Source organism: Eurosta solidaginis, chromosome 3 (genome assembly GCF_040869045.1).
Source record: "Eurosta solidaginis isolate ZX-2024a chromosome 3, ASM4086904v1, whole genome shotgun sequence".
In the NCBI taxonomy this organism is placed as follows: domain Eukaryota; kingdom Metazoa; phylum Arthropoda; class Insecta; order Diptera; family Tephritidae; genus Eurosta; species Eurosta solidaginis.
Window position 1 is genome coordinate 281,697,148 of NC_090321.1, and position 26,002 is coordinate 281,723,149.

The 26,002-nt window shown below is 40.6% G+C and overlaps 1 protein-coding gene across 4 annotated transcripts in view; it reads left to right on the forward strand.

Annotated features, from left to right (window-relative positions):
* LOC137245687 (steroidogenic acute regulatory protein-like) overlaps window positions 1-26,002 on the forward strand; it is a 100,841-nt gene that overhangs the window by 70,183 nt on the left and 4,656 nt on the right. For all 4 annotated transcript variants that reach the window (XM_067776742.1, XM_067776744.1, XM_067776743.1 and 1 more), the window contains one exon: window positions 23,012-23,164. In XM_067776742.1, coding sequence (XP_067632843.1) covers window positions 23,012-23,164 — 153 coding nt within the window. The remainder of the gene's footprint in view (window positions 1-23,011; window positions 23,165-26,002) is intronic.

A 26,002-nucleotide genomic window follows, 5' to 3' on the forward strand; every position in this document is an offset into this window, starting at 1 on the left:
CTAAGATTATTCGATAGGTGCTGCCCATGTTAAAGAGGAGAAAAATCCATTTGGAACTGGGAGGGACAACCGAATCAACTGCGACCGCGAGAGGATGCCCATAAGGAGGTGTGCACTCCCCTCTCCTGTCGACCCTGGTCATAGATGACCTCCTTAGGGTAATGAAAACAAAGGGATTTAACACACAAGGGTATGCAGATGACCTAGTTATCTGCATCACAGGGATGTACGAGGAAACAATATCAGATCGCATGCAACAAGCCCCGCACATCATAGAGAGCTGATGCGATACCAAAGGACTGCCTATCAATCCCAGCAAAAATGTCCGAGTGCCTTTCACCCGGAGAAGGAAAGCATCCATCCTAGAACCATCCCTCAATGGAGGCAAACTACCTCGGTCACACTGGATAGAACCCTAACGTGGAATGCTCATTTGGATGCTATCCTAAACAAAGCTTGTAACACAAAACATGGGTTACATCTTCAAAAATGGTATACTGGACATTTAATAGTGTTGTAAAGCCAATGTTGTTGTTGTTGCAGCGATAAGGTTGCTCTCCGAAGGCTTTGAGGAGTGTTATCGATGTGATGGTCCTTTGCCGGATACAGATCCGGGACGCTCCGGTACCACAGTACCATTAAGGTGCTATCCCGACCATCTCGGGAACGGTTTATGTGGCCACATTAAACCTTCAGGCCATTCCCTCCCTCCACACCCCCAAGTTCCATGAGGAGCTTGGGGTCGCCAGAGCCTCGTCTGCTAGTGAAACACGATTCGCCGCGGATAGGTGAGGTTGACAATTGGGTTGGGAGAAGCTATATATTGCGCTGGCAACCTGAAGGGTTGCGCTACACAGCCCCTTGTATCTCGTATTTTAGTCACCTCTTGCGACAGGCATACCTACCGCGTGTTTATTCTGATCCCCTAACCCGCTGGAGACGTTGGGTGTAAAGCCAATAGTCACCTATGCTTCCCTAGTTTGGTGGCGGAAGGCCACGCAAAGAACGGCAACAGCAAAATTAAGTAAACTGCATTGGCGTAACGGGTGCGATAAGAACGTACCCTGCTGAGGCACTTAGTGCTTTAGTGGGAATACCTCCCATCCTTATTCCGATAGAGAAAGAGGCAACACTAGGCGCACTAAGACTTCAAAATATTTCGGAGTTGAAGCTAGGAAACATGATAGGGTATATGAAAGTAATAAAAAAATTCATAGGAAATCCCGCATTACAACTGCTTGACGTAATGTCCCCTAAGCTCAGAATCTCACGGAACTTTGAAGTTGAGAAAAAGTTGAGAAAATGTTATTCGTTATTCCAGAATTATAAATAAATAAATGTAAGGCGCGATAACCTCCGAAGAGATCTAAGGCCGAGCTTCTCTTCCAACTTGCGTCGTGCTCCTCTTGATTTTCCCTAAAAATTGGCCGAACGGGACCTACATGTTTTATGCCGACTCCGAACGGCATCTGCAAGGCAGATGAGTTTTCACTGAGAACTTTTCATGGCAGAAATACACCCGGAGCGCTTGCCAAACACTGCCGATGGGCGACCCCGCTTAGAAAAATTTTCTTCTAATTGAAAAACCTTATTTCTAAAATTTTGATGTTGCTTTGCCCGGGGTGCGAACCCAGGGCATACGGTGTGATAGGCGGAGCACGCTACCATCACACCACGGTGGCCGCCACTTAACTTAACTTTTTATTCATCAATCAGAAAATTTTAAATGAATAATTTTTTACTTTTTATTTTGATTTGTTTCATTTCAAAATGACTCAACCCTACCAGGTATTATCAATTCTTGTCTTTATTTCGGCTTTGCATGCAATTTATCAGTTTGACCAGCTTAATACAGCTTTCATTTGATATCCATATTGTATAAACACATTCTAGGGGTATCCGGGTCCACGATTTGGTCTATATCTCGAGACCCTAGCCACCTGGCGAGATAAAAGTATGCCTAGGGACTTCCGTGGGGGACACTACATAAACATGCGCATTAATTCCGTTGTGTAGCTTAGGCGCCATTACGTAACGACATACAGACATTCGCATTTATATTGTAACGAATTTACTGCAATTCCTCTTATTTGCAACCTTCTGCTAACGTTCGAATGACTAAACTGTTGAATCAATAACTCCACTATTCAATAATGCAAAATGGCCTTTATTAAAGTTCTTCACAATAACACTACTATTGCTCGCCAGATAGCGTCTTAAATCAAACTGATTGTCGTGCCTCTACTGTTGCTGCCTTTTATACTCTGATTTCTCGTTCGCATCTTCTAGGCGCTTCCATTTCTAGAATTTACTAGTTGGTTATCAGCTATGAAATTACTACGTTTATAGCTTCTCATATGCGCGTGGATATGTGAGCATAATTATAATTGCATACTTTTGGGGGCATCTCAGATAATATATCTGCATGTGTTTGTGCGTTTCTTCTCCGCTGCGTGTAGATATAATGATTGATTTAATGATGTGCATACAAGTCACTGCTTAGCATCGGCTTAGAGATGATAGTATCGCTTAGTGTTTCTAATATTCGTGACACTGCCCTCCACAAATCTCTCCATCTAAACGCTGCCAGCCTTTCCAAATGAACCACTTTCATTTTGGTTCGTGGTTTGCCAATGGTTTGTATGCGGTACCCTACATCGTTGATCCGTTTTACAACTTTGTATGAGCCTTCCAAATTACACTGCAATTTCGGGGACAAATCTTTTTTTCGTTGTGGGTTGTATAACAGCACCAAATCTCCTTCCTGAAACCCTTCCGAATTAATTGCTTTATCGTATCTCGCTTTCATCTTGTCACTCATAATCTTCGCTCGTTGCCTTACCAGATCGTGTATCTCTCTCAGCTCTTCTTCCAAGACACCAGTGAATTTCTTGACATTTCTCTCCGCATCGGCATCTATCCCATACTTCAAATCATCTGGCAGTCGAAGGTCATTGCCAAAAATTACCTTTGCGGGAGTTTGGCCCATTGTCTCATGTACTGCCGATCGGTAAGCCATCAAGAATAATGATATGTGTGTATCCCACTCCTTATGGTACTTGTCTACTACTTTCCTTAAATGCTCCTCCAATGTTCTATTGAAACGTTCCACCTTACCACCGGACTGAAGATGCAATGCAGTTATCCATGTTTTTCGAATGCCCAACTTTTTACACATTTCTTGGAACACAGCTGATTCAAAATTCCTGCCTTGGCCAGAATATAACTCCATTGGTACACCGTACCTTGCAACCAAATCGTTTGTAACCACTTCTGCTACTGTTTCCGCTTCTTGGTTTGGGATTGGGTATACCTCTGGCCATTTACTGAAATAATCCATAACCACCAGTACGTATTTGTTTCCGCAGTTCCTAGTAGGAAATGGCCCTGCGACATCCATGGCGATCCTTTCAAATGGTGCACCTGAAATATACTGCTTCATCTGGCCATCACTTCGTGTTTTGGGCCCTTTCGCTCTGTTGCAAACCTTGCAGTTGGCAATCCACTCGGTGACCGACTGACGGCAACCAACCCAATAGAACCTCTGCTTAATTTTCTCGAGCGTGTTCGTGATTCCAAGATGACCTCAACTTGGACCATTATGCAGCTCGCTGAGCAAGCCAGGAATCCTCTTTCTGGGAACAACTATCAGTTTCTTCTTGCATTGACCATCCTCACTCTCCCATACTCGATGCAAGCAACCGGATATCAATTCTAAACTGTTCCACTGTGCCCAATATGACTTCGCAATGGGACTCTCTGCTGACATCTCCTCTCTGCTTGGTCTTTCGATTCGTTCGAGCCCTTGCATAACATGTGACAGATCTGTATCTTCTAGCTGACACTTTCTTAGTTGTTCCTTGTCCCATTCATCCGTACACGTTATAGTCATTAGCCGGACATCTATAATGTCTTCTTTAGCCTCGGCCTTTGAACAGTGCTTGCATTCCGAACTACATGGTCTTCGTGACATTGCATCAGCATTTCCATGGGTACTACCTTTTCGATGCTCAATGGAAAAGTCATAGCTTTGTAGTCGCTCGATCCACCGTGCCAATTGTCCTTCCGGATTACGGAACTGCAGAAGCCATTTCAACGCTGCGTGATCTGTCCTGACGCGGAATCGCTGGCCGTAGAGGTATTTGTGAAAATGTTTAATGCACTCTACCAATGCCAACAGCTCTCTCCGTGTAACGCAATAGTTCCTCTCTGGTTTTCCAATCGAACGGCTGTAATATGCAACTACCTTCTCCTGTCCATCGACCAGTTGTGATAAAACGCCTCCTATAGCATATCCACTCGCATCTGTATCTAGAATAAATGTTACTCCTGGAATCGGATATGCCAACATTGAGGCAGTGCAAAAACGTTCCTTCAATGTTTGGAAAGCTACTTCTTGCTCCTTCTTCCATTCAAAAGCTGGAAAAGTTTGGTACAAATCGCCGGTAATATGTGCACAGCCCAAGGAAATTTCTTAATTCATGCAAGTTCTGTGGTCTTGGCCAATCCTTTACTGCCTCTATCTTTTCATTCGCTGTACAGATGCCTTCTGTCGTTACCTTGTGACCCAAATAGTTTACTTCCTTTTTAAACAGCAAACACTTTTTGGGACTTAGTTTCATACCAGCGCCAGCTATTCTCTGGAAAACTTCCTCCAAGGTTTTAAGATGTTCATCAAAGTCTTGCCCAGTACGATGATGTCGTCGAGGTACACCAAGCATGTTTTCCAGTGCAGTCCTTTCAATACCTGATCCATGAGTCTCCCAAAAGTAGCTGGTGCATTACAAAGTCCAAAAGGCATTACTGTAAATTGCCAAAGACCATCTCCGACGCTGAAGGCTGTTTTCTCTTTGTCTTCCTCCTCCGGTGTCCGGTTTCAGGTTCGTGAGCGAGTGGATGAAAGTTACATTGCCTTCTTAACACTTCTTGACCACTCCAAAGCTTTCGATTCTGTAGACCACACTCTGCTCTGTAGGAAGCTGGAAAACCTATTTAACTTCTCTGGTCATGCAGTTGCCCTTATAAGATCATATCTTGGCGATAGGACTCAAGCAATATGTATAGATGGTGAAAAGTCTGACTTCCTACATGTCTTAAGAGGCGCCCTCAAGGCTCTATCCTGGGTCCTCTGTTATTTGTTCTGTACATCAATGACTTACCCGATGTCCTTAAGTTTTGTAATGTTCATATCTACGCTGATGATGTGCAGTTGTTTACGCGTTGTCCTCGTGATCAAACTAGCTTGTGCATAAGTAACTTAAACCACGATTTGAATCAAATATTTTCTTGGGCTGCTATGAATGGCTTATGTATAAACCCGAATAAGTCAAAATGTATTGTTATTCATAGAAGGTCTTTTCCCACTAATGATTTAGAGAATGTAGTGTTCGACAATTCCGTTATAGAATACGTAGATACGGCGAAAAACTTAGGTGTAATTTTTAACAAAACATTGACATGGAACCACCATATTTTTAGAACGGTTGGAAAAGTGTATGGAATGCTTCGTACACTATGATTAACACAGTATTTCACGCCTTTGCACATAAGACTACTTCTCGCTAAAGCGTACTTAATACCTACGCTACTCCATGGTTGTGTGATTTACTCAAACTGTGACTATCTGTGCAAGAACAAACTAAATGTTGTTTACAAAAACATTGCTAGATATGTTTATGGGTTGAAAAGACTTGACCACGTATCACAACATGCTGAAAGGTTGCTAAACATTTCTTTCGAAAATCTTTTAAAAGTCAAAACACTGTCCTTCCTCCATAAGTTGATACACACGAAGGAACCTGACTATCTATATCGTAAGCTTATTTTTCTGCAATCATCAAGATCGGTGCTTCTTCTTAAGCACATTAGATACCGCACGCTAACCTCTGAGCGCCAATTCTTTGTTACTGCAATACGTCTTTGGAACTCCCTATCTACAAGTCTTCGACTCTTAAGTAATGCTCTGCACTTCAAAAAAGAGCTAACATCATTTTTTAACGACTCTTAAACTGGATCTCAAATTGATGTTGTTAAAATGTTCATTTCTAAGTCCTTTTCCTTTCTCTGTGTCTTTTTTCTTCATTTGTTAAATACTATTTGATCTATAACCAGCCAAAGGTTATCATCACTACTGCTGTCTTTTAATATTTATTAATTACTTTTATTTAGTTTTAAGATTTACATTTACATACATAAATATTTCACTATTATCCGTTATATTTAATTTAATTTGATTAGTCTAATCTATTATTATTATAAATGTTCAATTTTTTATAGCTCATGCTATTCATGACTAGCACTGTTAAATAATTTGTCAAAATTGTTGTGCTGGGAAAAAATTTTCAATTAAATACATACATACATACATACCTCCACTTGCCAGTAGCCACTTTTCAAGTCCAGTGTGGAAAACCATTTCGTACCAGAGAACGAGTCCAGAGTGTCGTCAATTCTTGGCAATGGGTAGCTATCCTTTTTCGTAACGTCATTCAACTTCCGGTAGTCCACGCAAAACCTCATCTTTCCATCCTTCTTCACAAGTACTACTGGTGAGCTCCAGGGACTAGTTGATGGTTCGATGACGCCGCTGTCGCTCATTTCTTGTATGATTTGACTCACAACTTCCCACTTCGCCAGTGGAACACTACGTGGAGCTTGACGGATCGGCCTCGCATCTCCAGTGTCAATTTGATGGTTCACAACGTTGGTGCGGCCTGGTTTGGAACCATCCTGGTCAAATATGTTCGCGTACTTTAGGAGCAGTTGTTTTGCCTTACTCTGATAGGCTTCGTCTAGCCCCTCCGTCCATGCCGTGATGTCGTTTGAAAGATCAGTATTACTAGATGAAACGTGTTCCTGGAGCTGTGCACAGTTAACAACTACTTCAGCCTCTTGGCATCTTCCCAAAATAGCTCTTTTGGTCAGTTTGAGTGGTGACTTGAACTCATTGAGTACTCTTACCGGAATACGTCTATCTTGTTTTGTCATAGCCATGGTTTTTCCTACAAGTATATTCGGTGCTGATTTGTTTGCTGCTTCGACAACCCACAAATTGTTTGTCCCACAATCTCCATCAACCTTTTCCCAGATTACTGCTTCGGATTTTAGTGGTATTTGCTGACTTTCTTCCACCAGCACTCGTTTACTGCTGTAGCCTCTCTCGTAGCCGAAATTAAGTGGCACATCCATATTCTTATATCTTATCGTCTTGCTTTGTATATCGATCATAATGCCTTGGTCGATTAAGAAGTCCACTTCATTTATGATTTCATCAACAATATCTGCCACTATAAAATTGTGTAGTACCGTGACGTTCCCAATTTCTACTTCACATGCTACTTCTCCAATTATCTGGGTGTCCTCTCCCGTAGCTGTACGTAATCTTGCTCCAAGCAATGGTCTTATCTTCTTGTTGACTAAATCTGATCGAATGATGGAATGGGATGCACCCGTATCTACAGTCAGTAAACGTTCCTTCCAATTTGCGAGATAGAGATTATGGGGCGTTCAATTGAGGGAGCCACCTGTCGCCCCTTGCGGATGACTCGCTTTAGTTTAACGATTGAGTGGATTTGGAGATTTGCTCATCTGCGTTTACGGCTACCCACATTGCTCGAACTGTTAGGTTTGGAACTGCAATAACGTGCAATATGCCCTGGCTTTCCACATTTAAAGTATTTGACGGCACCATCGTTTTTCTGCTGCGTTCCTTTTAATGCTTCCAAAATTTTGTCTACCCAGTCTGGCCCTTCCACTTCCACGCGATGAGCTTTGTATGCGGGCTTACTCAAAAGTGACGCTGTTTCTTGAGTCAGTGCATGGGATACCGTTTCTGCGAATGTGGGTTTTGGGTTGGCATATGTCGCTCGCTTCGTTTCTACGTCCCGTATGCCATTTATAAAACTCGGGATTTTTACCCTCTCGGTGTACTCCACGGATGCGTCCGCATTTGCCAAATGTGCCAACCTTTCAACATCCGAAGCAAATCTGCAAAGTCTCATTAGCTTTTTGGTAACGGTTTTGCAATTCTATTTGATATATCTGTTTCCTGTGTTCGCTTCCGTACCTTCGTTCTACAGCAGCCATCAATGCGTCATAACTGTTCCGTTCGTACTCTGGAATAGTCTGTAAGATTTCGCCAGCTGGTCCTTTCAATGCTACGAAGAGTGCAGCAACTTTATCTTCAGCATTCCAGTTGTTCACTGATGCGGTCTTCTCAAACTGTAGCTTAAAGACCTGGAAAGGAACAGAGCCGTCAAAAGATGGAGTTTTTACCTTCGGATTGCTTGCTGAAACAGCTGGGCGATTTAGTTGTAACTGCTCCATACGACCTTTTAAATCATCTACTTCTGCTCAATTTCAAGCCATTTTTGAATCCTGCGCTTCCAGTTTTGATGATACCTGTTCCAAAATTTCTGCCGACATTTCAGATATACGTGCATCTTGCGCTTCCAATTGAGGTACCATATATGTCTTTTGGTCTTCCAGTTGAGATGACACTTGCGACGTCATTTCTGAAATACGTGCCTCCTGTGATTCCAGTTGGGATGCTATATATGTGTTCTGTTTTTCCAGTTGACTTTCCATCTTGGATGTAATCTGTGTCGACATTTCTGAAATACGTGTTTCTTGTGCTTCAATCTTCCATGTTATTTCTGACGACATTTTTGCAATATCTTTCTTCTGTTCTTCCAGTTGAGATGACATTTGCGACGACATTGATGTTACTGTCGATGTTTGTGCAGATATTGCAGCCAATATCATGTTCAAGTCAGTGCTCGTAACTGTCTGCGATGTTTCATTTTTCTCTTCAATTTTTGTTGTCTCCTCGCCATCAAGAGGAAAGACATACTCTTCCACGTTAATTCCCTCTAATTCCATTGATTTTCGTAGTCGTGCCTGAAGTTCGAGTTTATTGCCGGTTGTATTCAATCCACGGCTCTCCAACTCCTTCTTCAGTTGCTGGATCTTCAAATCACTCCACTTTGCCATGTCCAAGTTGTATTCGAAGTCTTCGGATTTTTTTCAACAATTCCTCTTCTGACACCAATTGTAACGAATTTACTGCAATTCCTCTTATTTGCAACCTTCTGCTAACGTTCGAATCACTAAACTGTTGAATAAATAACTCCCCTATTCAATAATGCAAAATGGCATTTATTAAAGTTCTTCACAATAACACTACTATTGCTCGCCAGATAGCGTCTTAAATCAAACTGATTGTCGTGCCTCTACAGTTGCTGCCTTTTATACTCTGTGATTTCTCGCATCTTCTAGGCGCTTCCATTTCTAGAATTTACTAGTTGGTTATCAGCTATAAAATTACTACGTTTATATCTTCTCATATGCGCGTGGATATGTGAGCACAATTATAATTGCATACTTTTGGGAGCATCTCAGATAATATATCTGCATGTGTTTGTGCGTCTCTTCTCCACTGCGTGTAGACATAATGATTGATTTATTGATGTGCATACAAGTCACTGCTTAGCATCGGCTTAGAGATGATAGTATCCCTTAGTGTTTCTAATATTCGTGACAATATGTATAGAAGATATCCTATACATACAACCTACTGCTAGATAAGAGATTCATGGTCGCCGACATATTGCGTAAAGTGAGAAGATGCGACGAATTAAAATCCCTGGGTGATGACGTCAAAACGATTAGAAGAACGGCGAAAGGAGAGCTGTTACTAGAGCTGAAAAAATCGCAAGATGGGAAAACAAGCGCGTACCAAGCAGAAATTGAAGCGGTAGCAAAATGACTGTCTCATGAGGGTATTGCAGCTCAATTTAAACCATTGCGAGGCAGCCCAAGAGCTATTATCCCAAACAGTCTATGAAGGAGGATATGACATAGTGGTACTCTCTGAACAATACAAAAATAGCCAGAAGCAGGGTTGGCACTCAGATTCAGCAGGTAAAGCCTCAATTTGGGCACCAGGGAAATTTCTCGCACAGGAAAATATGACGGCAACGGTAGCAGGATTCACGTGGGCAAAAATCAACGGTATATACGTCTTCAGTTGCTATGCCCCTCCGAGCATGACCATCGCCGAGTTCGAAGACATGATATACGGGATCACCATTGAAGCACGAGGTAAACACCCGCTTTTAGTGTGTGGGGACTTCAATGCATGGTCATCTGTTTGGGGAAGGAGACGAACCAACGAAAGAGGGAGAGTTCTTCTCGAAAGCCTTACTTCTTTGAGGCTAGAACTCCTAAATGAACCAGGGATATATACCTTCGATACAGGTACCAGACGATCCATTATAGATCTCACCTTCGCTAGCAGCGAAATAGCAAGACGAGCAAAATGGTCCATAAGCAACGTCTACACACACAGCGACCATAAAGCTATTAGCGTAGAGCTGCTCGAAACTCCACGAACGGTAGCAGCAAGACATCGACAAAGTAGGAAATGGAAACAACACCTTTTCGACCCACAAATATTTGACATTATCTGGAAGGACGCCATAGTACAAGAATCATGCGGAAGACCAGTCGGTTCAAATCACTAAGTTGCTATGTATGGCATGTGATGCTGCCATGCCCAGAAGTCGCGGAAAAGCGCAGCGCACTCCGGTGCATCAGATTCCGCTCAGCATGATTTCGGAATGCAGTGGATTCCAATCTCCCTGTTGGAATGCAACAAGATTCCAATCAGCATGTCATGGGAATCCGGCAGTGCTAAGAGTAGTGTAATGAGGATACGCCATCACAAGGCATAAAAAAATAACATGACCTGTGTTGTTGGAATGCACCAGATTCCCATCAGCTCGATTCCTGACCCATAATATTATACTGCCGGAATGCATACGATTCCGGTCAGTGACTCATGAAAAAGCATGTTGTTTACGTTGTTGGAATGCACCAGATTCCAATCAACACAGTACTGTCTTGTTCCTTCTTAATGATACATGTTGATAAATGTTCCTCCATCCTTAAGCGAGATAGTTCCTGTTTTTTATGGAAGGAATAAAATGCCGGCAAATTAAATTAGCTTGTATCTCTTAAATTAGATAGGCAAGTATTGCATTACGTATAGTGGCAAAAGTACATTCAAGACTGATACAGCTATACAAGTCATTGTAGTGCGCGCACCAGATAAGAAGAGGATTATTTTTAGCAAAGTTTCGTCGACAAAGGGGTAAATAGAAAGGAACGTAGTGTCTGGATACTCTTGGGGGAACCGCAAAAAACAAGCGGCTGAGGCGGTCCGCAGAATCAATTTCTCCAATAATGAGCTTATGGATGAACAATACCCCCAGTAATATTATCCGATTTCCCAGAGTGGGTAAGTTAATAAGAAGAATCTACTTCTGTATGGAGGAAGGTGGAGACTTGAGTCCCAATTAAGGCCGCGCAATGCAAATATCAAAAATTGCCTTTGAACTGACTCAAGACGCTTTATATGCTTTTGAGAAACAGGGGACCAAACGCATGAGCAATACTCGAGTATTGGACGAACCAGCGATGTGTAAAGAACCTTAGTGAGGTACGGATCATCGAACTCTTTAGCCCATCTTTTAACAAATCCAAGTAAACCCAACGCTTTGTTGGCTATAGATGAAATATTTTTTATTTATTTATTTATTTACCAACGTAGTACAGAGTAAGACCAGATATAGTCTTTTAGAAGTACTTCAACTAGGTTATTAAACATAAAACAGTGTAAATATGTATATTCTAACTTAAATCTAAATAACAAATTTAGAATACATCTAACCTTAACGAAAAAAAAGATAGTCAAGATCAAAGTGGGAAAAGGGGAAAGAAAAGAGAAGCAGGTATCTTAAACACCCTTACAATGTTTTTGCATTGTTTTCATACAGCTTTGAAGTACTTGAGTATTACATCCTTGTAGTTGAATCTATTTAGTCCAGCCTTCACATTATCTGGGATTGAATTCCATAATTTAACCGCGCTAATGAAAAATAGTCTAGATGAAGTTAAGTAATTGTGCGATAGTACGACCAGACTCTGATGTGATCAGTGATCTCACTGGTCTCAACCTTTCGAATAATAATTTGGTGTCTTCCGCAATAATAATTTGTATATAAAGATACAATTCCTGGCGGCTAGATAATTTTCAAGGCTGCACCCAAGAATTTTCGTTCGCCAGGCAGATATGTGATCATGTCTACCAATCCCGTAAACGTATCTCGTAGCATTGTTAAACGCTACAGCAACTTTGTTGTATGACACAGTCCATCTTACCATATACTGTATCGGCGTACGTTATAAGTGGCATAATTAACTGCAGCACAAGTTTTCGCCTGGTTTCAACGGGTGTGAATGGGGCCGAGACTCTTAACTTCCGTAATATGGCATAAATATTGGTAACTACCCTGTTGACATGGTCACTACAAGTAAGTTTACAGTTCACAATAAAACCTAGAATTTTTACTCTGTCAACAAACTTAAGTGGACTAGTTCCAATATACAACGCAGGAAGGTCAATATTATATACAACACTATGACATATAGGCAAGACATAAGACTTGGATGCATTCAAACACAACGAATTTTCACTAGCCCAAAGAGAGATTGCAGACAGATCATTATTAATTTTGAAACATAAATCTTCAACAAGACCGATACGACTTGACAAATGTAACTGCATATCATCGGCATATGCATGAATATTGACATACTGGCACACATCAAAAATATCATTCACAAATAGACTAAACAGAAGTGGACCACGGACCGACCCTTGCGGTACGCCAGCATACACAGGTTTAGACTGCGACAAAGAATTTCCTGATTTAACTTTCTGCGTTCTATCCTTAAGATAACTGGCAATAAGCTTGACTGAGCTATCCTCAAATCCGAAGTAATACTTCAGCTTCGTACATAGCAGCTCATGATTCACAGAATCAAATGCTTTGGAGAAATCTAGTAAACAAAGAAGTGTTAGGTCGTCAGTATCAAAACTAGTTCTTATATCATCCAATACTTTAACCATTGCTGTAGAGCAGCTGTGCTTTGGTCTGAAGCCAGATTGCAACGGACTGAGTAATTTATTTTGCTGGATAAAGTAAGAAATTTGTGCTGCCATTAAATTTTCACATACCTTCGAAAATGTAGGCAGTATGCTGATATGCCTATAATCACCTGCACACGTAGCATTCGTTTTTTTTGCAATAGGAAGAATAATTGCTTTCTTCCACATCGTGGGAAAACATGAATAGGTGAAGCAGAAATTTATGATGTGAGTAAGCGGACCTAGTATAAACTCCATTACGATCTTAATAAATCTTAGAGAGATTCCATCCTCCCCCAAAGCATTCGATTTTATACTTAATAAAGCCTTCAAAACATCAACCTCGCCAATTGTATCAAATTGAAATTTGTTATCAGGGCCGACATAGGAGGAGTAATCTTTTAGCAGGGCTGGAGCATTGACGTCATTGTTAGTGCTAACAAAAAAGTCATTTAGTTCATCCACATCTATTTCACACTTAGTAGTATCCTTGCCAAGTATTTTAAACCTTTTTAAGTTTCTCCACAACTCCTTGGATGGAAATGCATGTTAAAATTCAATTTGGGACAAAAAGGACACCTAGATCGTTTGCAATAGATATACGCTCCAAAGGCGTACCATCTATTACATAAGATTTCAATGCTGGCTTCACTCGGTGAAATGTCATATGCTTACATTTAGAGCAATTTAAAGCTAGTAAATTTGTTGTGCACCAACATTGGAACGAGTCCAAGTCGGCCTGAAGAAGATCCAAGGAACTCAAATCGGTAGGACAGTAAGTGTAGCAAAGTTTTACATCATCCGCATACATTATGGTATGGGAATATAATATTGTCTGTGGCAAGTCATTAATGAAAAGGGCAAAGAGCAAAGGGCCGAACGATTCCGACAGATTGCACTTAACAGGACTTTTTGGGTCCGGTTAGAAAGATAGCTTTTCAGCCACATTAATAGGTGAAACGGAAAGCCCAGTAAATCAAGCTTATGAATAAGCAACTCATGGTTGACGGTATCAAATGCTTTGCTGAAGTCCGTGTAGATGACATCCGTTTGCTTGTTCGCTAAAAATCCTTCCATAACTATAGAGGTGAATACAAGCAAATTTGTAGTGGTTGACCTTTGACGAATAAAACCGTGTTGGCATGAATATAAAATACTAGAACACTGATATTGGAGTTGACTGGTAAGAATCTGTTCAAAGACTTTAGGAATGACTGAAAGTTTAGCAATACCCCTGTAGTTTTCAACTTTTGACCTACTACCTTTTTTATGCAGGGGTATAATAAAAGACTGTTTCCAAAGTGCCGGAAATGACGCAGATCCCAGAGATAGCTCAAATAATTTTAAAATAGGCTCATACATGTTTTCGGCGCAGTACCTAAGCACGCAACTAGGAACACCGTCTGGTCCCGGAGAAAAGGTGGGCTTCAAAGATTGAAGACTCTGAAGAACAATATTACCATCAATAACAGGATTCCTAATGTAATTCGAGCTATCTAAGCGATAGGGATATTGACCGGAATGAAAACCACTGGATGAATACGTGGATTTAAAGAACTCAGAAAATAGTTCAGCAACGTCGTCATCAGTGCAAGCTTTTTTACCTCCAAAGGTTAATGAGGAAGGATACCCAGAAGTTTTTCGCTTTGAATTTACGAAACTGTACAACTTTTGGATTTCTAAAAAATTGGGCTTTACAAGAACTCAAGTAATTTTTATAACAAAGATGATTAAGACGGTGAAATTTAGAACGAGCTATTAGATATTTAGAGAGGTCTGCAGATACTCCAGATTTCTTGAATCTCTTATAAAGCCTAGATTTAATGTTATTAAGTCTGATAAGTTGCCTTGAAAACCAAGGGGGCTTATTCGAACATAGGGTATAGCGAGTAGGAATGCAGGTATCAAAGAAGCCATCAAGTGTACTGTAAAATATAGAGATAGCCGAATCGACATCAGTGCAAGCATAGAGATCCGACCAATCATGGGAAGCCAACAGATCATTGAGCATAATGAAATTCGCTTTGTAGAAGCATCTAGATCGGGGACGAGACTGTACTTGAATCCTACGGGGTAGGCTGATATCAAGTGATATCTCTAGCGTAGGGTGAAGAGGGTCTTCTGGAAGGGATAAAGGTGGTATTGTGTAAGGGCAGTACCCATCGAGCCATCCACAAATACTAAATCCAGCATTTTATTTCCACTATTTGGAACATTGCTAATCTGTAAAAGAGATGAGTCTAACAAGCAATTGAGAAGCTCATGTTGAGCAGTGGGAGTTAAAAAGTTTGAATCACTTATATTAACCCAACTAACTGTTGGCAAGTTAAAGTCACCAACAACAACAAGTCGATCGTTATCTCCCAACTGCGAATGCAAATCGCAGATGGCCGAGCTATGACTAGCATAAACATCCATATCCGAACGAGGTGGTATATACGAACAGCAAACAATTACGCTATAGCTACCGAATGAAAGCCTAACTGCTATGAATTCGATATGAGAGATATTGTCCAGCGAAATCAACTCAGATGATAGGTTAGATTCAATAGCAATAAGGACACCTCCCGCTCTAGAGATGCGATCACGCCGATAAACAGCATATTTGTTTGAAAAAACCTCAGAATTGTAATTATCAGGCTTTAGCCAGGTCTCCGTAAAAGCTACAACTTGTGCAGAAAAGTTGAAAGAATTAAGGAAGAATGGAACAAGTTTTGATCGTAAACCACGAACATTTTGGTAATTAATGAGAAGACGGGACAGATCAGCAATTACCTTTGTGCTGTTATTACTGTGTTCGTCATACCGTTTTTGGCTGTAATAAAACAGGTTCGGCCCTCGCCTTTCTCGTGAACAAGTGAACCACAGTATGCTTAGGCCAAAAAGAGGAATCAAGTACCTTATGGAAATATTCATCTGAAAGGGATATTTTAAATGAGAAGATGTCTCTCTCATATTTAAAGTTAAATTTACACACATTGATGTTACTAGTGGGTGCAACACCAAGTTTAGAGCAAACGTAATGAGCAATGTCATTTTCGGTAAGCGAGGCGTGTAATCGGGACACAAATACAGCCCTACGAGGTGGCACGGCAGTCACCTGCAAAGGAGTAGCGGATAGCGCACCAGAGAGCTGGGAAGGTGCGGCCGTTATAGAACAGTTGACAGAAAACGCATTGCTTGACCTAGCGTTGGTTATCGAGCCCGTCAAAGAAGTACTATTTTTTTCAGGTACACTTGTATCGCTAGCAACAACCCCAGTATCGGTAACTGTTATTGTTGGAGCTAAAGATACCGGTGGAGGTGTAGGATGAATTGGGGAGTCCAGCGAAATCAACATTGGTGACGTAGAACAAACAGCCGCAAAGGTACCACTATTAGTCGTGCATCGTTTAATTTGCCAAAGATCGTCTCACTGGAAGTCTCGACACAACCTTATGGAGATTCCTGAGCTGCATTGTTCCTAACGCCTTTGGTAAGCCTGTTCGTATCAGTCAACGCGGTTGAAGGGACATTCGTAGGAAGACAGCTTTGCCCCTGACTCGAAGACAAGTTGGATTCATTGTTGGGCATACATTTCTTACGTTTTGGGGATTCAGATATCACTATCAATTTTTTAAAGTGAGCCTCCATCGTTTTGAATCTTTCGTTAAGGTCACGAAACCCAATAAAAATGTTGTTGAACTCTTTCTGAGTTTGCCTCATAAAAGCTCGCATGTCATTTTCTACGGAACGACAATCATGACATGTCCAGTTCAGTCCAATTTTGCTGGATATTAGGTCAACCACCCGACCACCTATGTGAGAGAAACCGGCACAGATAACATGAGCCATATTATCACAGAGCCAACAACAAACATAAGTATCACCACGGGGAATTTTCTTTTGATTGGTGCACTTCTTGACACAGCAATCCAACATAATTGCAAAGTTAAACAAACGCAAAAGAAAAATAGGCAAAAGAAACTATAAGCATAGGATAAATTGAACAGCTGTTCAAAAATTATGGGCGAGAATTATTTTGGAGCACTGGATGCAAATCGCAAGACAGCGTATAGCTAGCAGCGAACACAACAGAAAGCAAAAAGGGCACACAATGACTTGCTAATAGCAGCTACCAACAAAAAGGTATGCCGTTATCACAAATTTTTGTGAAAATCTATGATATATGAACACACAGACTGAATGTTTAAATTGCACAAAAAGCTACTATGTATATTGCATTGTGTAAAGATTTAATACGAAATTAAACTTATAAACTGTTTTCTATTATATTAATAAATATTTATAAAAGATAAAACTTGTTTACAAAGTAAAAAGTATAACAATTCGAAGAGCGATCAAAACACGTCCACGCACGGCAAGGTTACCAGATGTGGCTGCTGATAACAAATCCCCAGGACCCGACCTAGTACCAAACATAGCCCTTAAAGCCGCGAGCACAACTAGGGCTACATTATTTACTGATCTTTTTAATGTCTGTATGCAAGAAGGCGTGTTCCCTCGCCCGTGGAAACGACAAAGACTTGTCCTATTGCTGAAACGTTGTAAGCAGCCGGACCAACCGTCCTCATATAGGCCACTTTTTATGTTGGATTCCCTAGGGAAGATTTTCTAGCGTATAATTAGTGAGCGCCTACAGCTGACTCTAGAAAGACCAGGTGGTTTATCGAATAGTCAATATGGATTTCGCAAATCAAGATCCACCGTAGATGCAATACAAACAGTCGTCAATATAGCTAGAGAAGCTATCTCTGGAGGCCAAAATAAAAGGAAGTTCTGTGCACTGATTATGTTGGGCATCAAGAATGCTTTTAACACTGCGAACTGGATGCAGATAATGGCAGCGCTGCAAAGCTTCGGCACTCCAGCTTACTTACGCAGAATAATAGGTAGCTATCTTAAAGACAGTACTTCTTTTTGACACGGATCAAGGAGCAAAAGAGTACAAAATCACAGGAGGCGTCCCACAGGGATCTGTTCTGGCCCAACGCTTTGGAATGTAATGTATGACGGGGTGCTAAATATTGATCTACCAGAAAACACGCAAATTGTGGGATATGCCGATGATATTGCAGTGGTAGTAGTGGCCAAGAAACTGGACCTGCTTCAAGCATTATGTAATGACGCCGTAGCAAGAATAAATGAATGGCTGACCAATACGGGAATGGAGTCGGCTAGCCAAAAGACGGAAGTGGTATTAGTAAGCTCCAAACGGTCGGCGAACGAGTTAGTCTTAACTGTCGGGGATCATCAAATCACCTCAAAGGATTCCTTAAAATACTTAGGAGTGCACATTGACTCTAAGTTAACTTTCAAAGAGCACTTCAGAGCGGTGGGGGAGAAAATTACCAAAGTTCAAAGATCACTTATGCGAATAATGCCTAACATTGGTGGTCCGAGCGAAGCTACACGTCAGCTATTGTCCACAGTAACCAGCACAATAATACTATACGCAGCACCAGTGTGGTATGGATCTAAACAGACCCATCAAAAATATATATTAGCAGCGTACCGACTTGCTTCTTTAAGAATAGCAAGTGCTTATCGGACGGTGTCCGACGACGCGATCCTGCTTGTAACCCGGAAAATCCCAGTGGACTTACAGGCAAGCGAAATGGCCGATCTGTATAACACTAATATAGAGCGACCATCTGAAGAAGACAAGAAAAGAGCAAGGACACAAACAATAGCTAAGTGGCAAGAACGGTGGGAGGCCTCGAGTAAAGGGCGTTGGACTTTCACACTAGTTTGGAACGTAGCTCAATGGAATGAGCAGAAGCACGGCGAACTGAACTACCATCTCACGCAGATAATGAGTGGACATGGCGGTTTCAAAGAGTATTTATGGAAGCGTAGGATAGAGGAAGATCCTCATTGCCCAATGTGTACCACGGAGTTAGAAAACGCAGAACACGTCATGTTCCACTGCCCCCGTTTCCACGAAGAAAGACTCACCTTGCATGTAGTCTTTGGGGAGGAACCTACCACGAGAAATTTAGTATCACATATGTGCAACAGGAAAGAGTGCTGGACTGCAGTGATCAAAATGGCATTTATAGTAATGACACGCCTGATGGATGCTGAGAGGGAGCGCAGAGAAATGCGCATGCGAAGCAGTGGCGATTAAATGGACACTCAGAGCAAATAGCGGAAACCTGGACGCAGGGACAACAGTAGGCGCGATATATCTCGACATTGGATACGGAAAGAGAAGAGAAAACAGCGTAAGTGGAAGAAAATTAAAAGAAGTTGGAGGGAAGAAGGGAGAGAGAGAGCGAGAGTAAAAGTAAGAATGTAAAAAAAAGATGTTAACAGTAAGAGTAAGAATGACATGAGTATAAGATTAAGAATAATAGTGATAGTTAGACTTGGATAAAAGAGTAAAAATGACATGAGTAAGAATGACATGAGTATAAGATTAAGAATAATAGTGATAGTTAGACTTGGATAAAAGAAGAGCAGGAAGAGTAAGAGGAAAGACGGGAAGGTTTACAGAATAATGAAGTTGAATTAGGTAAACTAGAAAATGCAGCGTGGAGAACGAAATAAGAGAGGATGAAAAGAGTTAACCATAGGAGAGGTAGGTTGATATTCAATATGATTTGACGTGAGTACCTGTCAATGGAAGACTCAACTCCACGGTGTCAAACGGGGATCTAATTGCGTGATCAATGGCCCAACTATCGGCTCCATGTTGCCAACCTCAACACTTCGTAGCCGAATCATTGCTTCCAAATTAGCTTGTAATCGGGTGTTTCAATCAATCGAAGGCCTTGGGCAGTATTATCGATGTTGATGGTCCTTTGCCGGATGCAGATCTGGTACGTTGCGGTAACAAGCACCATCAAGGTACTAGCCCGACCATCTCGGGAACGATTAAGTGTCATCAAAACCTTCAAGGCCATCACGCCATCCCACCCCCTAGATCCATGAGGAACTTGGGGTCGCCAGAGCATCGGCTGTTGAAGAAACAGGATTCGCCACGGATAGTAAAATCAATTTGTTATTTTAGTAGCTTCTTACGACGGGCATACCTGCCGCGGGTATATTCTAAGAGAGCTGTTTAAAATAAAGTTTTGATAGGCCACATATTTGTTTTCTGCCATCAATGAATAAGCTCTGATTTTTTGAAGCATCGCTTTATACAAGCCACATTTTTCTACGCAATAAACCTACCTTTTAACGTTTCGTTTACATAGGTAAATGTTGGGTCTTGGAGCCGTGTGCCTCCAATCTCGAGATTTCGTATTGCACTGTTTTTCGCCGATAACTTTCTAACGGGTGAAAAAATCATCCCTCATCTTTAATATAATTTCGGTAGGTCCCATATAATGCACTATAGATTTTCACGCTAAATTTGTTCAAACAAATTTACCATCACAGCAACCCATATATGAAGTTATAAGTAGCAAAAAAGCTGCGCTAGTTGGGTCATTTTATGCCAAGCAACGACCGCTTTAAGACCCAATAAGCATTACTACCGCCGCTCGTATTTGACAACAGAGGAAGGGCAGACCTTCCTTGAAGAGGAAAGTGAAGACAGACTCGATCTGCCTTAGTGCTTCCAATTGGCGTCAGATATCGCGAAGCAGATATGACTTTCTTGTGTCTAGATTACGTATTACTCACTTTCATATTCTTACTAACCTAATTGGAGCTTAACCGTTGAAACGTTTATAACCGTCCAACAAAGCCAACAAGTCGCTTCTACGCTGGGTTAATTGGCGCAAATTAGTCACATCAAGAGAAATTTAAATAGTTTTCCACCTGATCCCTCCAGCGGAGTGTGGGCAGCTCTCTCCCTCTTCTTCCATAGGAGGGTGCCGATAAAAATACTCTCTTTCGTTCGCATATCATGGCCTAGCCAGCGTAGTCGCATAATCTTGATATTTCCGGATGGCAAAATGGGTCAGGAATGCCGGGAGTCGAGATCGGGATTCCCGGGACTCGATGCCTTACTACCCACGCAACGACTGAAATCGCCTAAGCGATTAAGCACCCATTAATTATAATGAAAAAAGTTTGATGCATAGTAACGCGATATTTGGCAACGTTCGTAACATTGCTAAACGCGCGAACTTTAAACCAATTTTTTTCGTGGTCTTATATCTCCCTGAAAATTCATATGCAGTGATAAAAGAGGCAAACTTGCCTAAAATTTGCCCAAAAAATTTAAAATATAAAATTTCGAAAGCTGAATTTTCACCACACTTTCTAAGATGTAACTCGAGTACTAATGGGAACATTGAACAAATTTTGAGGATGGTTTATGTACAATATTTAAATGGGCCAAGTCGGTTTATAACCAAATATGATTGGTTTTGTTCAAAGGTCAATAAAGACACACACACATCACATAGACTGAATGTATCCATAGTGCTGCCAGAATTTGTTGGACGATCAAACTGAAAAACCGAAATTAGGTACCAGGGCTTATGTTATATAATACCTCTGTTGTCCTGGCAAATGCAAGAATTTTAATTGTATTCTTACGCCCCTAGAAGTTGATTGAGCACAGCACGTGTTCAACCGTTTCTTCCTGCAGCTCGCAGTTCCTACATCTGTCGTTACTGACTTGGCACAACTTATAAACATGTGACGCCAGAAGGCTGTATCCAGTTAGCATGAAATTCGTGAGCCTTAAATCTTCTTTCTTTAGAGATATGAGCAACTTTGTGAGTCGTACCTCGTAGGATTCGCACATGATCTTAAAAATTTTGCAATGCCACGCTTCTGCCCACGCCTTTCCTGCTTGATGGATCATGCGTAACTCCTGTCTCTTTTTGATTTCGCTCAAACGGGTTGGGACGTCCACCCGAAAGGCGCTGCAGTGATCTGGCAGTCTGCGACCCCTTCCGGTAATTTGGAACCATCAGTATGAATGTCTATAATATAATTCGTCATTTCTATTCATACCATAAAATTTGTTATAATCCGAAAACCATATTTTTACGTGACGAATTATAGGGACTTTTAACATTGGCCGACACTGACACGAGTTTTTCAAAGTACTTACACATTATAAACGACACGACACGATTTAACAACACTGCTCATAAAATAACAAACAATGTATCAAATAAAAACAGCTTGTCGACGACGACACGAATGGAATGCTTGCTTCCCGCCGACAACGGCATAAAGCTGTCGTCTCGGCAAGTGTGAAAACGCCCATACGATCACCGATGTAACTATTTAACCCCTGCAGAGCCATTAGAAAATTTAAAATTTCTCATGGAATGCTAGATAAAATGAATAAAAATTTCCTTTCAAGAGCTTCAATGCCCAACAGTTCAGAAATTACAATCGCTACCAATATAGCGATTTTGATTTTGATAACGGTATTAATCGATTTCATTGTTTTATTTATGCAAAATGTTCTCGTGAATAATATCAATCCATGAATAACATTACGGATGCTTCATTCTAAATCAGTACGCCATAGCTATTGCCAAACGCTTAATCAACCTTAAACTGCATATTAAATTGGGGATATTCAAATTTGTAATGCGTTTGTAGACAAGTCGCTTACTTCTGAATTTCCATATAAAAGTTACATATATAAAATGAGGTTCCTTTTAAAATATACGTGAAATGTGGTTTTTGGTTATGCTACGAAAGTTGCGGTGCGACAGTTTTCCAAAAATTGTACTAACGTGCAGAAGGTCTGTATTAAAAGTTATTACTTTAAGAGAAAAATGTTTTTATGGTCATTCTAGGTTTTTAATATTTGATAATGAAATAAACATCAGACCGGAGATGGTGAAGGTATGAAGAAGAATATCGTAGAAGAGGGTGACCGCTCGCTTCTCGGGATTTTTCCCGACCAAGGACTGTCATTTCAGTGTAACCACATTTGATTTGCTGTGCCCCCCAGGATGACCACTAGAAAGACCAGCAAAGCTATGTTTTTTTTTTTTTTGCTTCGAGTCTTGCTCCTCGGTGTTAAAAGTGGAAGGCATAATTGTTGGTTTTTGTCTATACGTCCTATAATATTTATATTTTTTGCTTTTATAGGATGAAGAGTATCATCAAATGGCTTTGGATTGCGTCCGTAGGGCATATGAACTTTTCGAGTCATCCGATTGGAAGGTGGAAAAAGTCACGAGCAAAGGTGATCAAATTCGTAGTACACAACGTGATAAGTTGGGGAAAATTTATAGACTAACGGTAAGTGTTGAACACTTGAATAGGTGGCTCGAAAAACGTTGTAAGCGCCAACCATAATTGTTCAGGAAAGCAAAGGAAAACTTTAATAACGGGCTTGATCAAAGCTTTTTTGTATTTTTCTTTCAATTGATCATAAATTGTGATATGTATATGGTGGAATAAATTACATAGACAGAATTAGGCAGAGCAAAGAAATCTGTGAGAAGTCAGGTGGAAATTAACGTTTGCAAGGTTTTTTGAGCCACCCATTCAATTGTGGTTATGTATTTTCGAATTCGAGCTCAAGACCAGAACAAAAATCTTCATGTTCTGACCCCGAGCTCGAGTTCGAACCTGGAACCTTTTATGAATAGGCCGATAAAACAAAAACAATTGTTATGTATTTTCTAAGAAAACAGTCTACACCTAGAAACGTTAGGCTAGAAGACAGTACTGCCGTCCTAAAAGAGAATTTTACTGAAACTGACATAATGAGCTTAACTTTTTTGTAGCTTTTCAACATATGCTGTTTTCTTGTTGAAAATAAGTATTTTTGACTAATTGAAATGTGATCCTTCTATTAACGCAAAAAAGTGTAAATTTGTATTCCTGACTAACCTTCAAATAAAAATGCAGATACTATATTCCTTATTGTGACGGCAGAGTATCCCGCTATCTAAATCTTTGCTTTCGCAAGAAATAACTTTGCTGCTATATGATTGTCACTGCATTTTTCGCTCTTTGTTATTTTGGGCTCAAATACATAAATCAGTGGCAGTCCAACAGACACAGTCCTATTTAGCATTGGAAAGCATTATTAGTCAATTTAGTTAGACTGAATTAGACTTGAATTATAATTTTCTAAACTTAAATTCGAATTTCTGACATTGAATTGTATCTTTCTGAATTTGAATTGTAAATTTCTGAATTTAAATTGGAATTTCTGAACTTGAATTGTAATTTTTTGAACTTGTATTGGAAACTCTGAACATGAATTGTAATTTTCTGAACTTGAAATTAAAATTCTGAACTTGAATTGTGATTTTCTGAACTTTAGATGCAATTTTCTGAATTTAAATTGGAATTTCTGAACTTGAATTGGAATTTTCTGAACTTCAAATGGAAACTCTGAACTTGAATTGTAATTTTCTGAACTCTAATTGTAATTTTATGAACTTGAATTGGAAATTCTGAACTTGAATTGTAAATTTCTGAACTTGAATTGCAATTTTCTAAACTTGAGTTTTAAATTTCTGAACTTAAACTGGAGAACGTGTAGTTGCCCTACATGCGGTGCGTTCACACTTGACACAATCTGCCTGTTTACTAAAATTTCCGTTAAAATATCATAATTAAAATTTTTCGAGTGGTCATTTCCATAGAGCAGGGCGAAGTACTGTTAGAACTACCAAAACAGCAGATTTATTGCACTGTATCACACTTGGATGGCTGTTCGATCAAACCAAGGCGAATCTATACCAGGTGGTGGCAAAGCGAATTCAACCAATTCGCCGTGCAGAAGAATGAAGAGTCAAAAGAAAATTTTTATTGATTTCGATTAACTGACATATTATTGTACAAGTTGTTGTATGGAAAATTATTAAGAAGAAGCAATCAGCTGTTGGGATAACAACACCTGGTATTGAATTCGCCTTGGATCAAACCAATTTTTTTTTCAAATCTTGATCCAAAGCAAAAAAATTATTTCCCATTTTTTCGAAGTTAGCCTCGAAATTGCACACATTCCTATATTTTTGTTTGTTATTGTATACATTTTTCGAAGATTTGTAGTTTGACCTCTTGAAAATGTATGCAGTTCAAATGAGAGAAAAAAACGGACCTGCCTACATTTTTACGTCTTTGAGGGCTGTTTTCTCATGTAAGCTTAACATTTTTTCCGATCCATAAAAATATCTTTTGTGAATATAATTTGTATTTTTAGGGAAGATAAATTTTAAAGCTCACAACGGCTTTAAATACAATAAATAAAAAAAATATTACATTGGGCCCGATTTCAAACATCGAAAGACAATATGGATGTTTTTCATGTTAACATCGCAAAACGGGAAACTACTTGGGTCAATATCAGCAAAAACTTGGTCCGAATCCCGACAAATACCGATTTCGTCTTATAGTGTTATTATTATATAGGTTAGGTTAGGTTAAGAGGGCGTGCTTGGGTGTTACCCACACTTCCACTCGGATACATTTTTGTCCATTGTGAGTGCGCTCAGTAAGTACAGAGTGGCTGCAAATTCGTTTAGCCCCATTACCTCTTAGTCCTCAACGAACGACTTGCTTTCCCTGATGAACCCAAGAAAAAGCGAGACGTCCACCTTCCCAATCTCTGCCAGGCTTTCGCCACCGTCGGAGCATTGGTGCGATAGCACAATGACCTGTGATGACGCCCGTAAGTACCCTCACCGCAGAAATGTTCAGTTTGAAAAGGAAGCTGGTGCCTTTCCTATCCAAGCATGTCCATAAGGACCTTGAGACTTTGCAGTCAACCCTATTGGTCCATAGCAAGCCCTTTGCCCTGTTCTCATATTCGTCGATTCTCCCTAGGAGATAACTCTGCGGCGGTCGGACGGAGCTGTCCACCTCACTTATGTCTAAGTCGGAAAGGAAAGGTTCCTAGCCATCTCATCGGCGAGTTCATTCCCTTCAATGCCGCTGTGCCCAGGGACCCAGCAAAGGAAGGCATTGATATGACTTATAGAAGCCAGAGAGGCTCTACACCTCCGCACGATGTCCGATTTTATCATGTTGGACTCTAATGTCCTTAAGGCGGCTTGACTGTCAACAAAGATTGTTACGTCGGTGTTGGAGACCGCACTATCTTGGAGCAGCTTTGCCGCT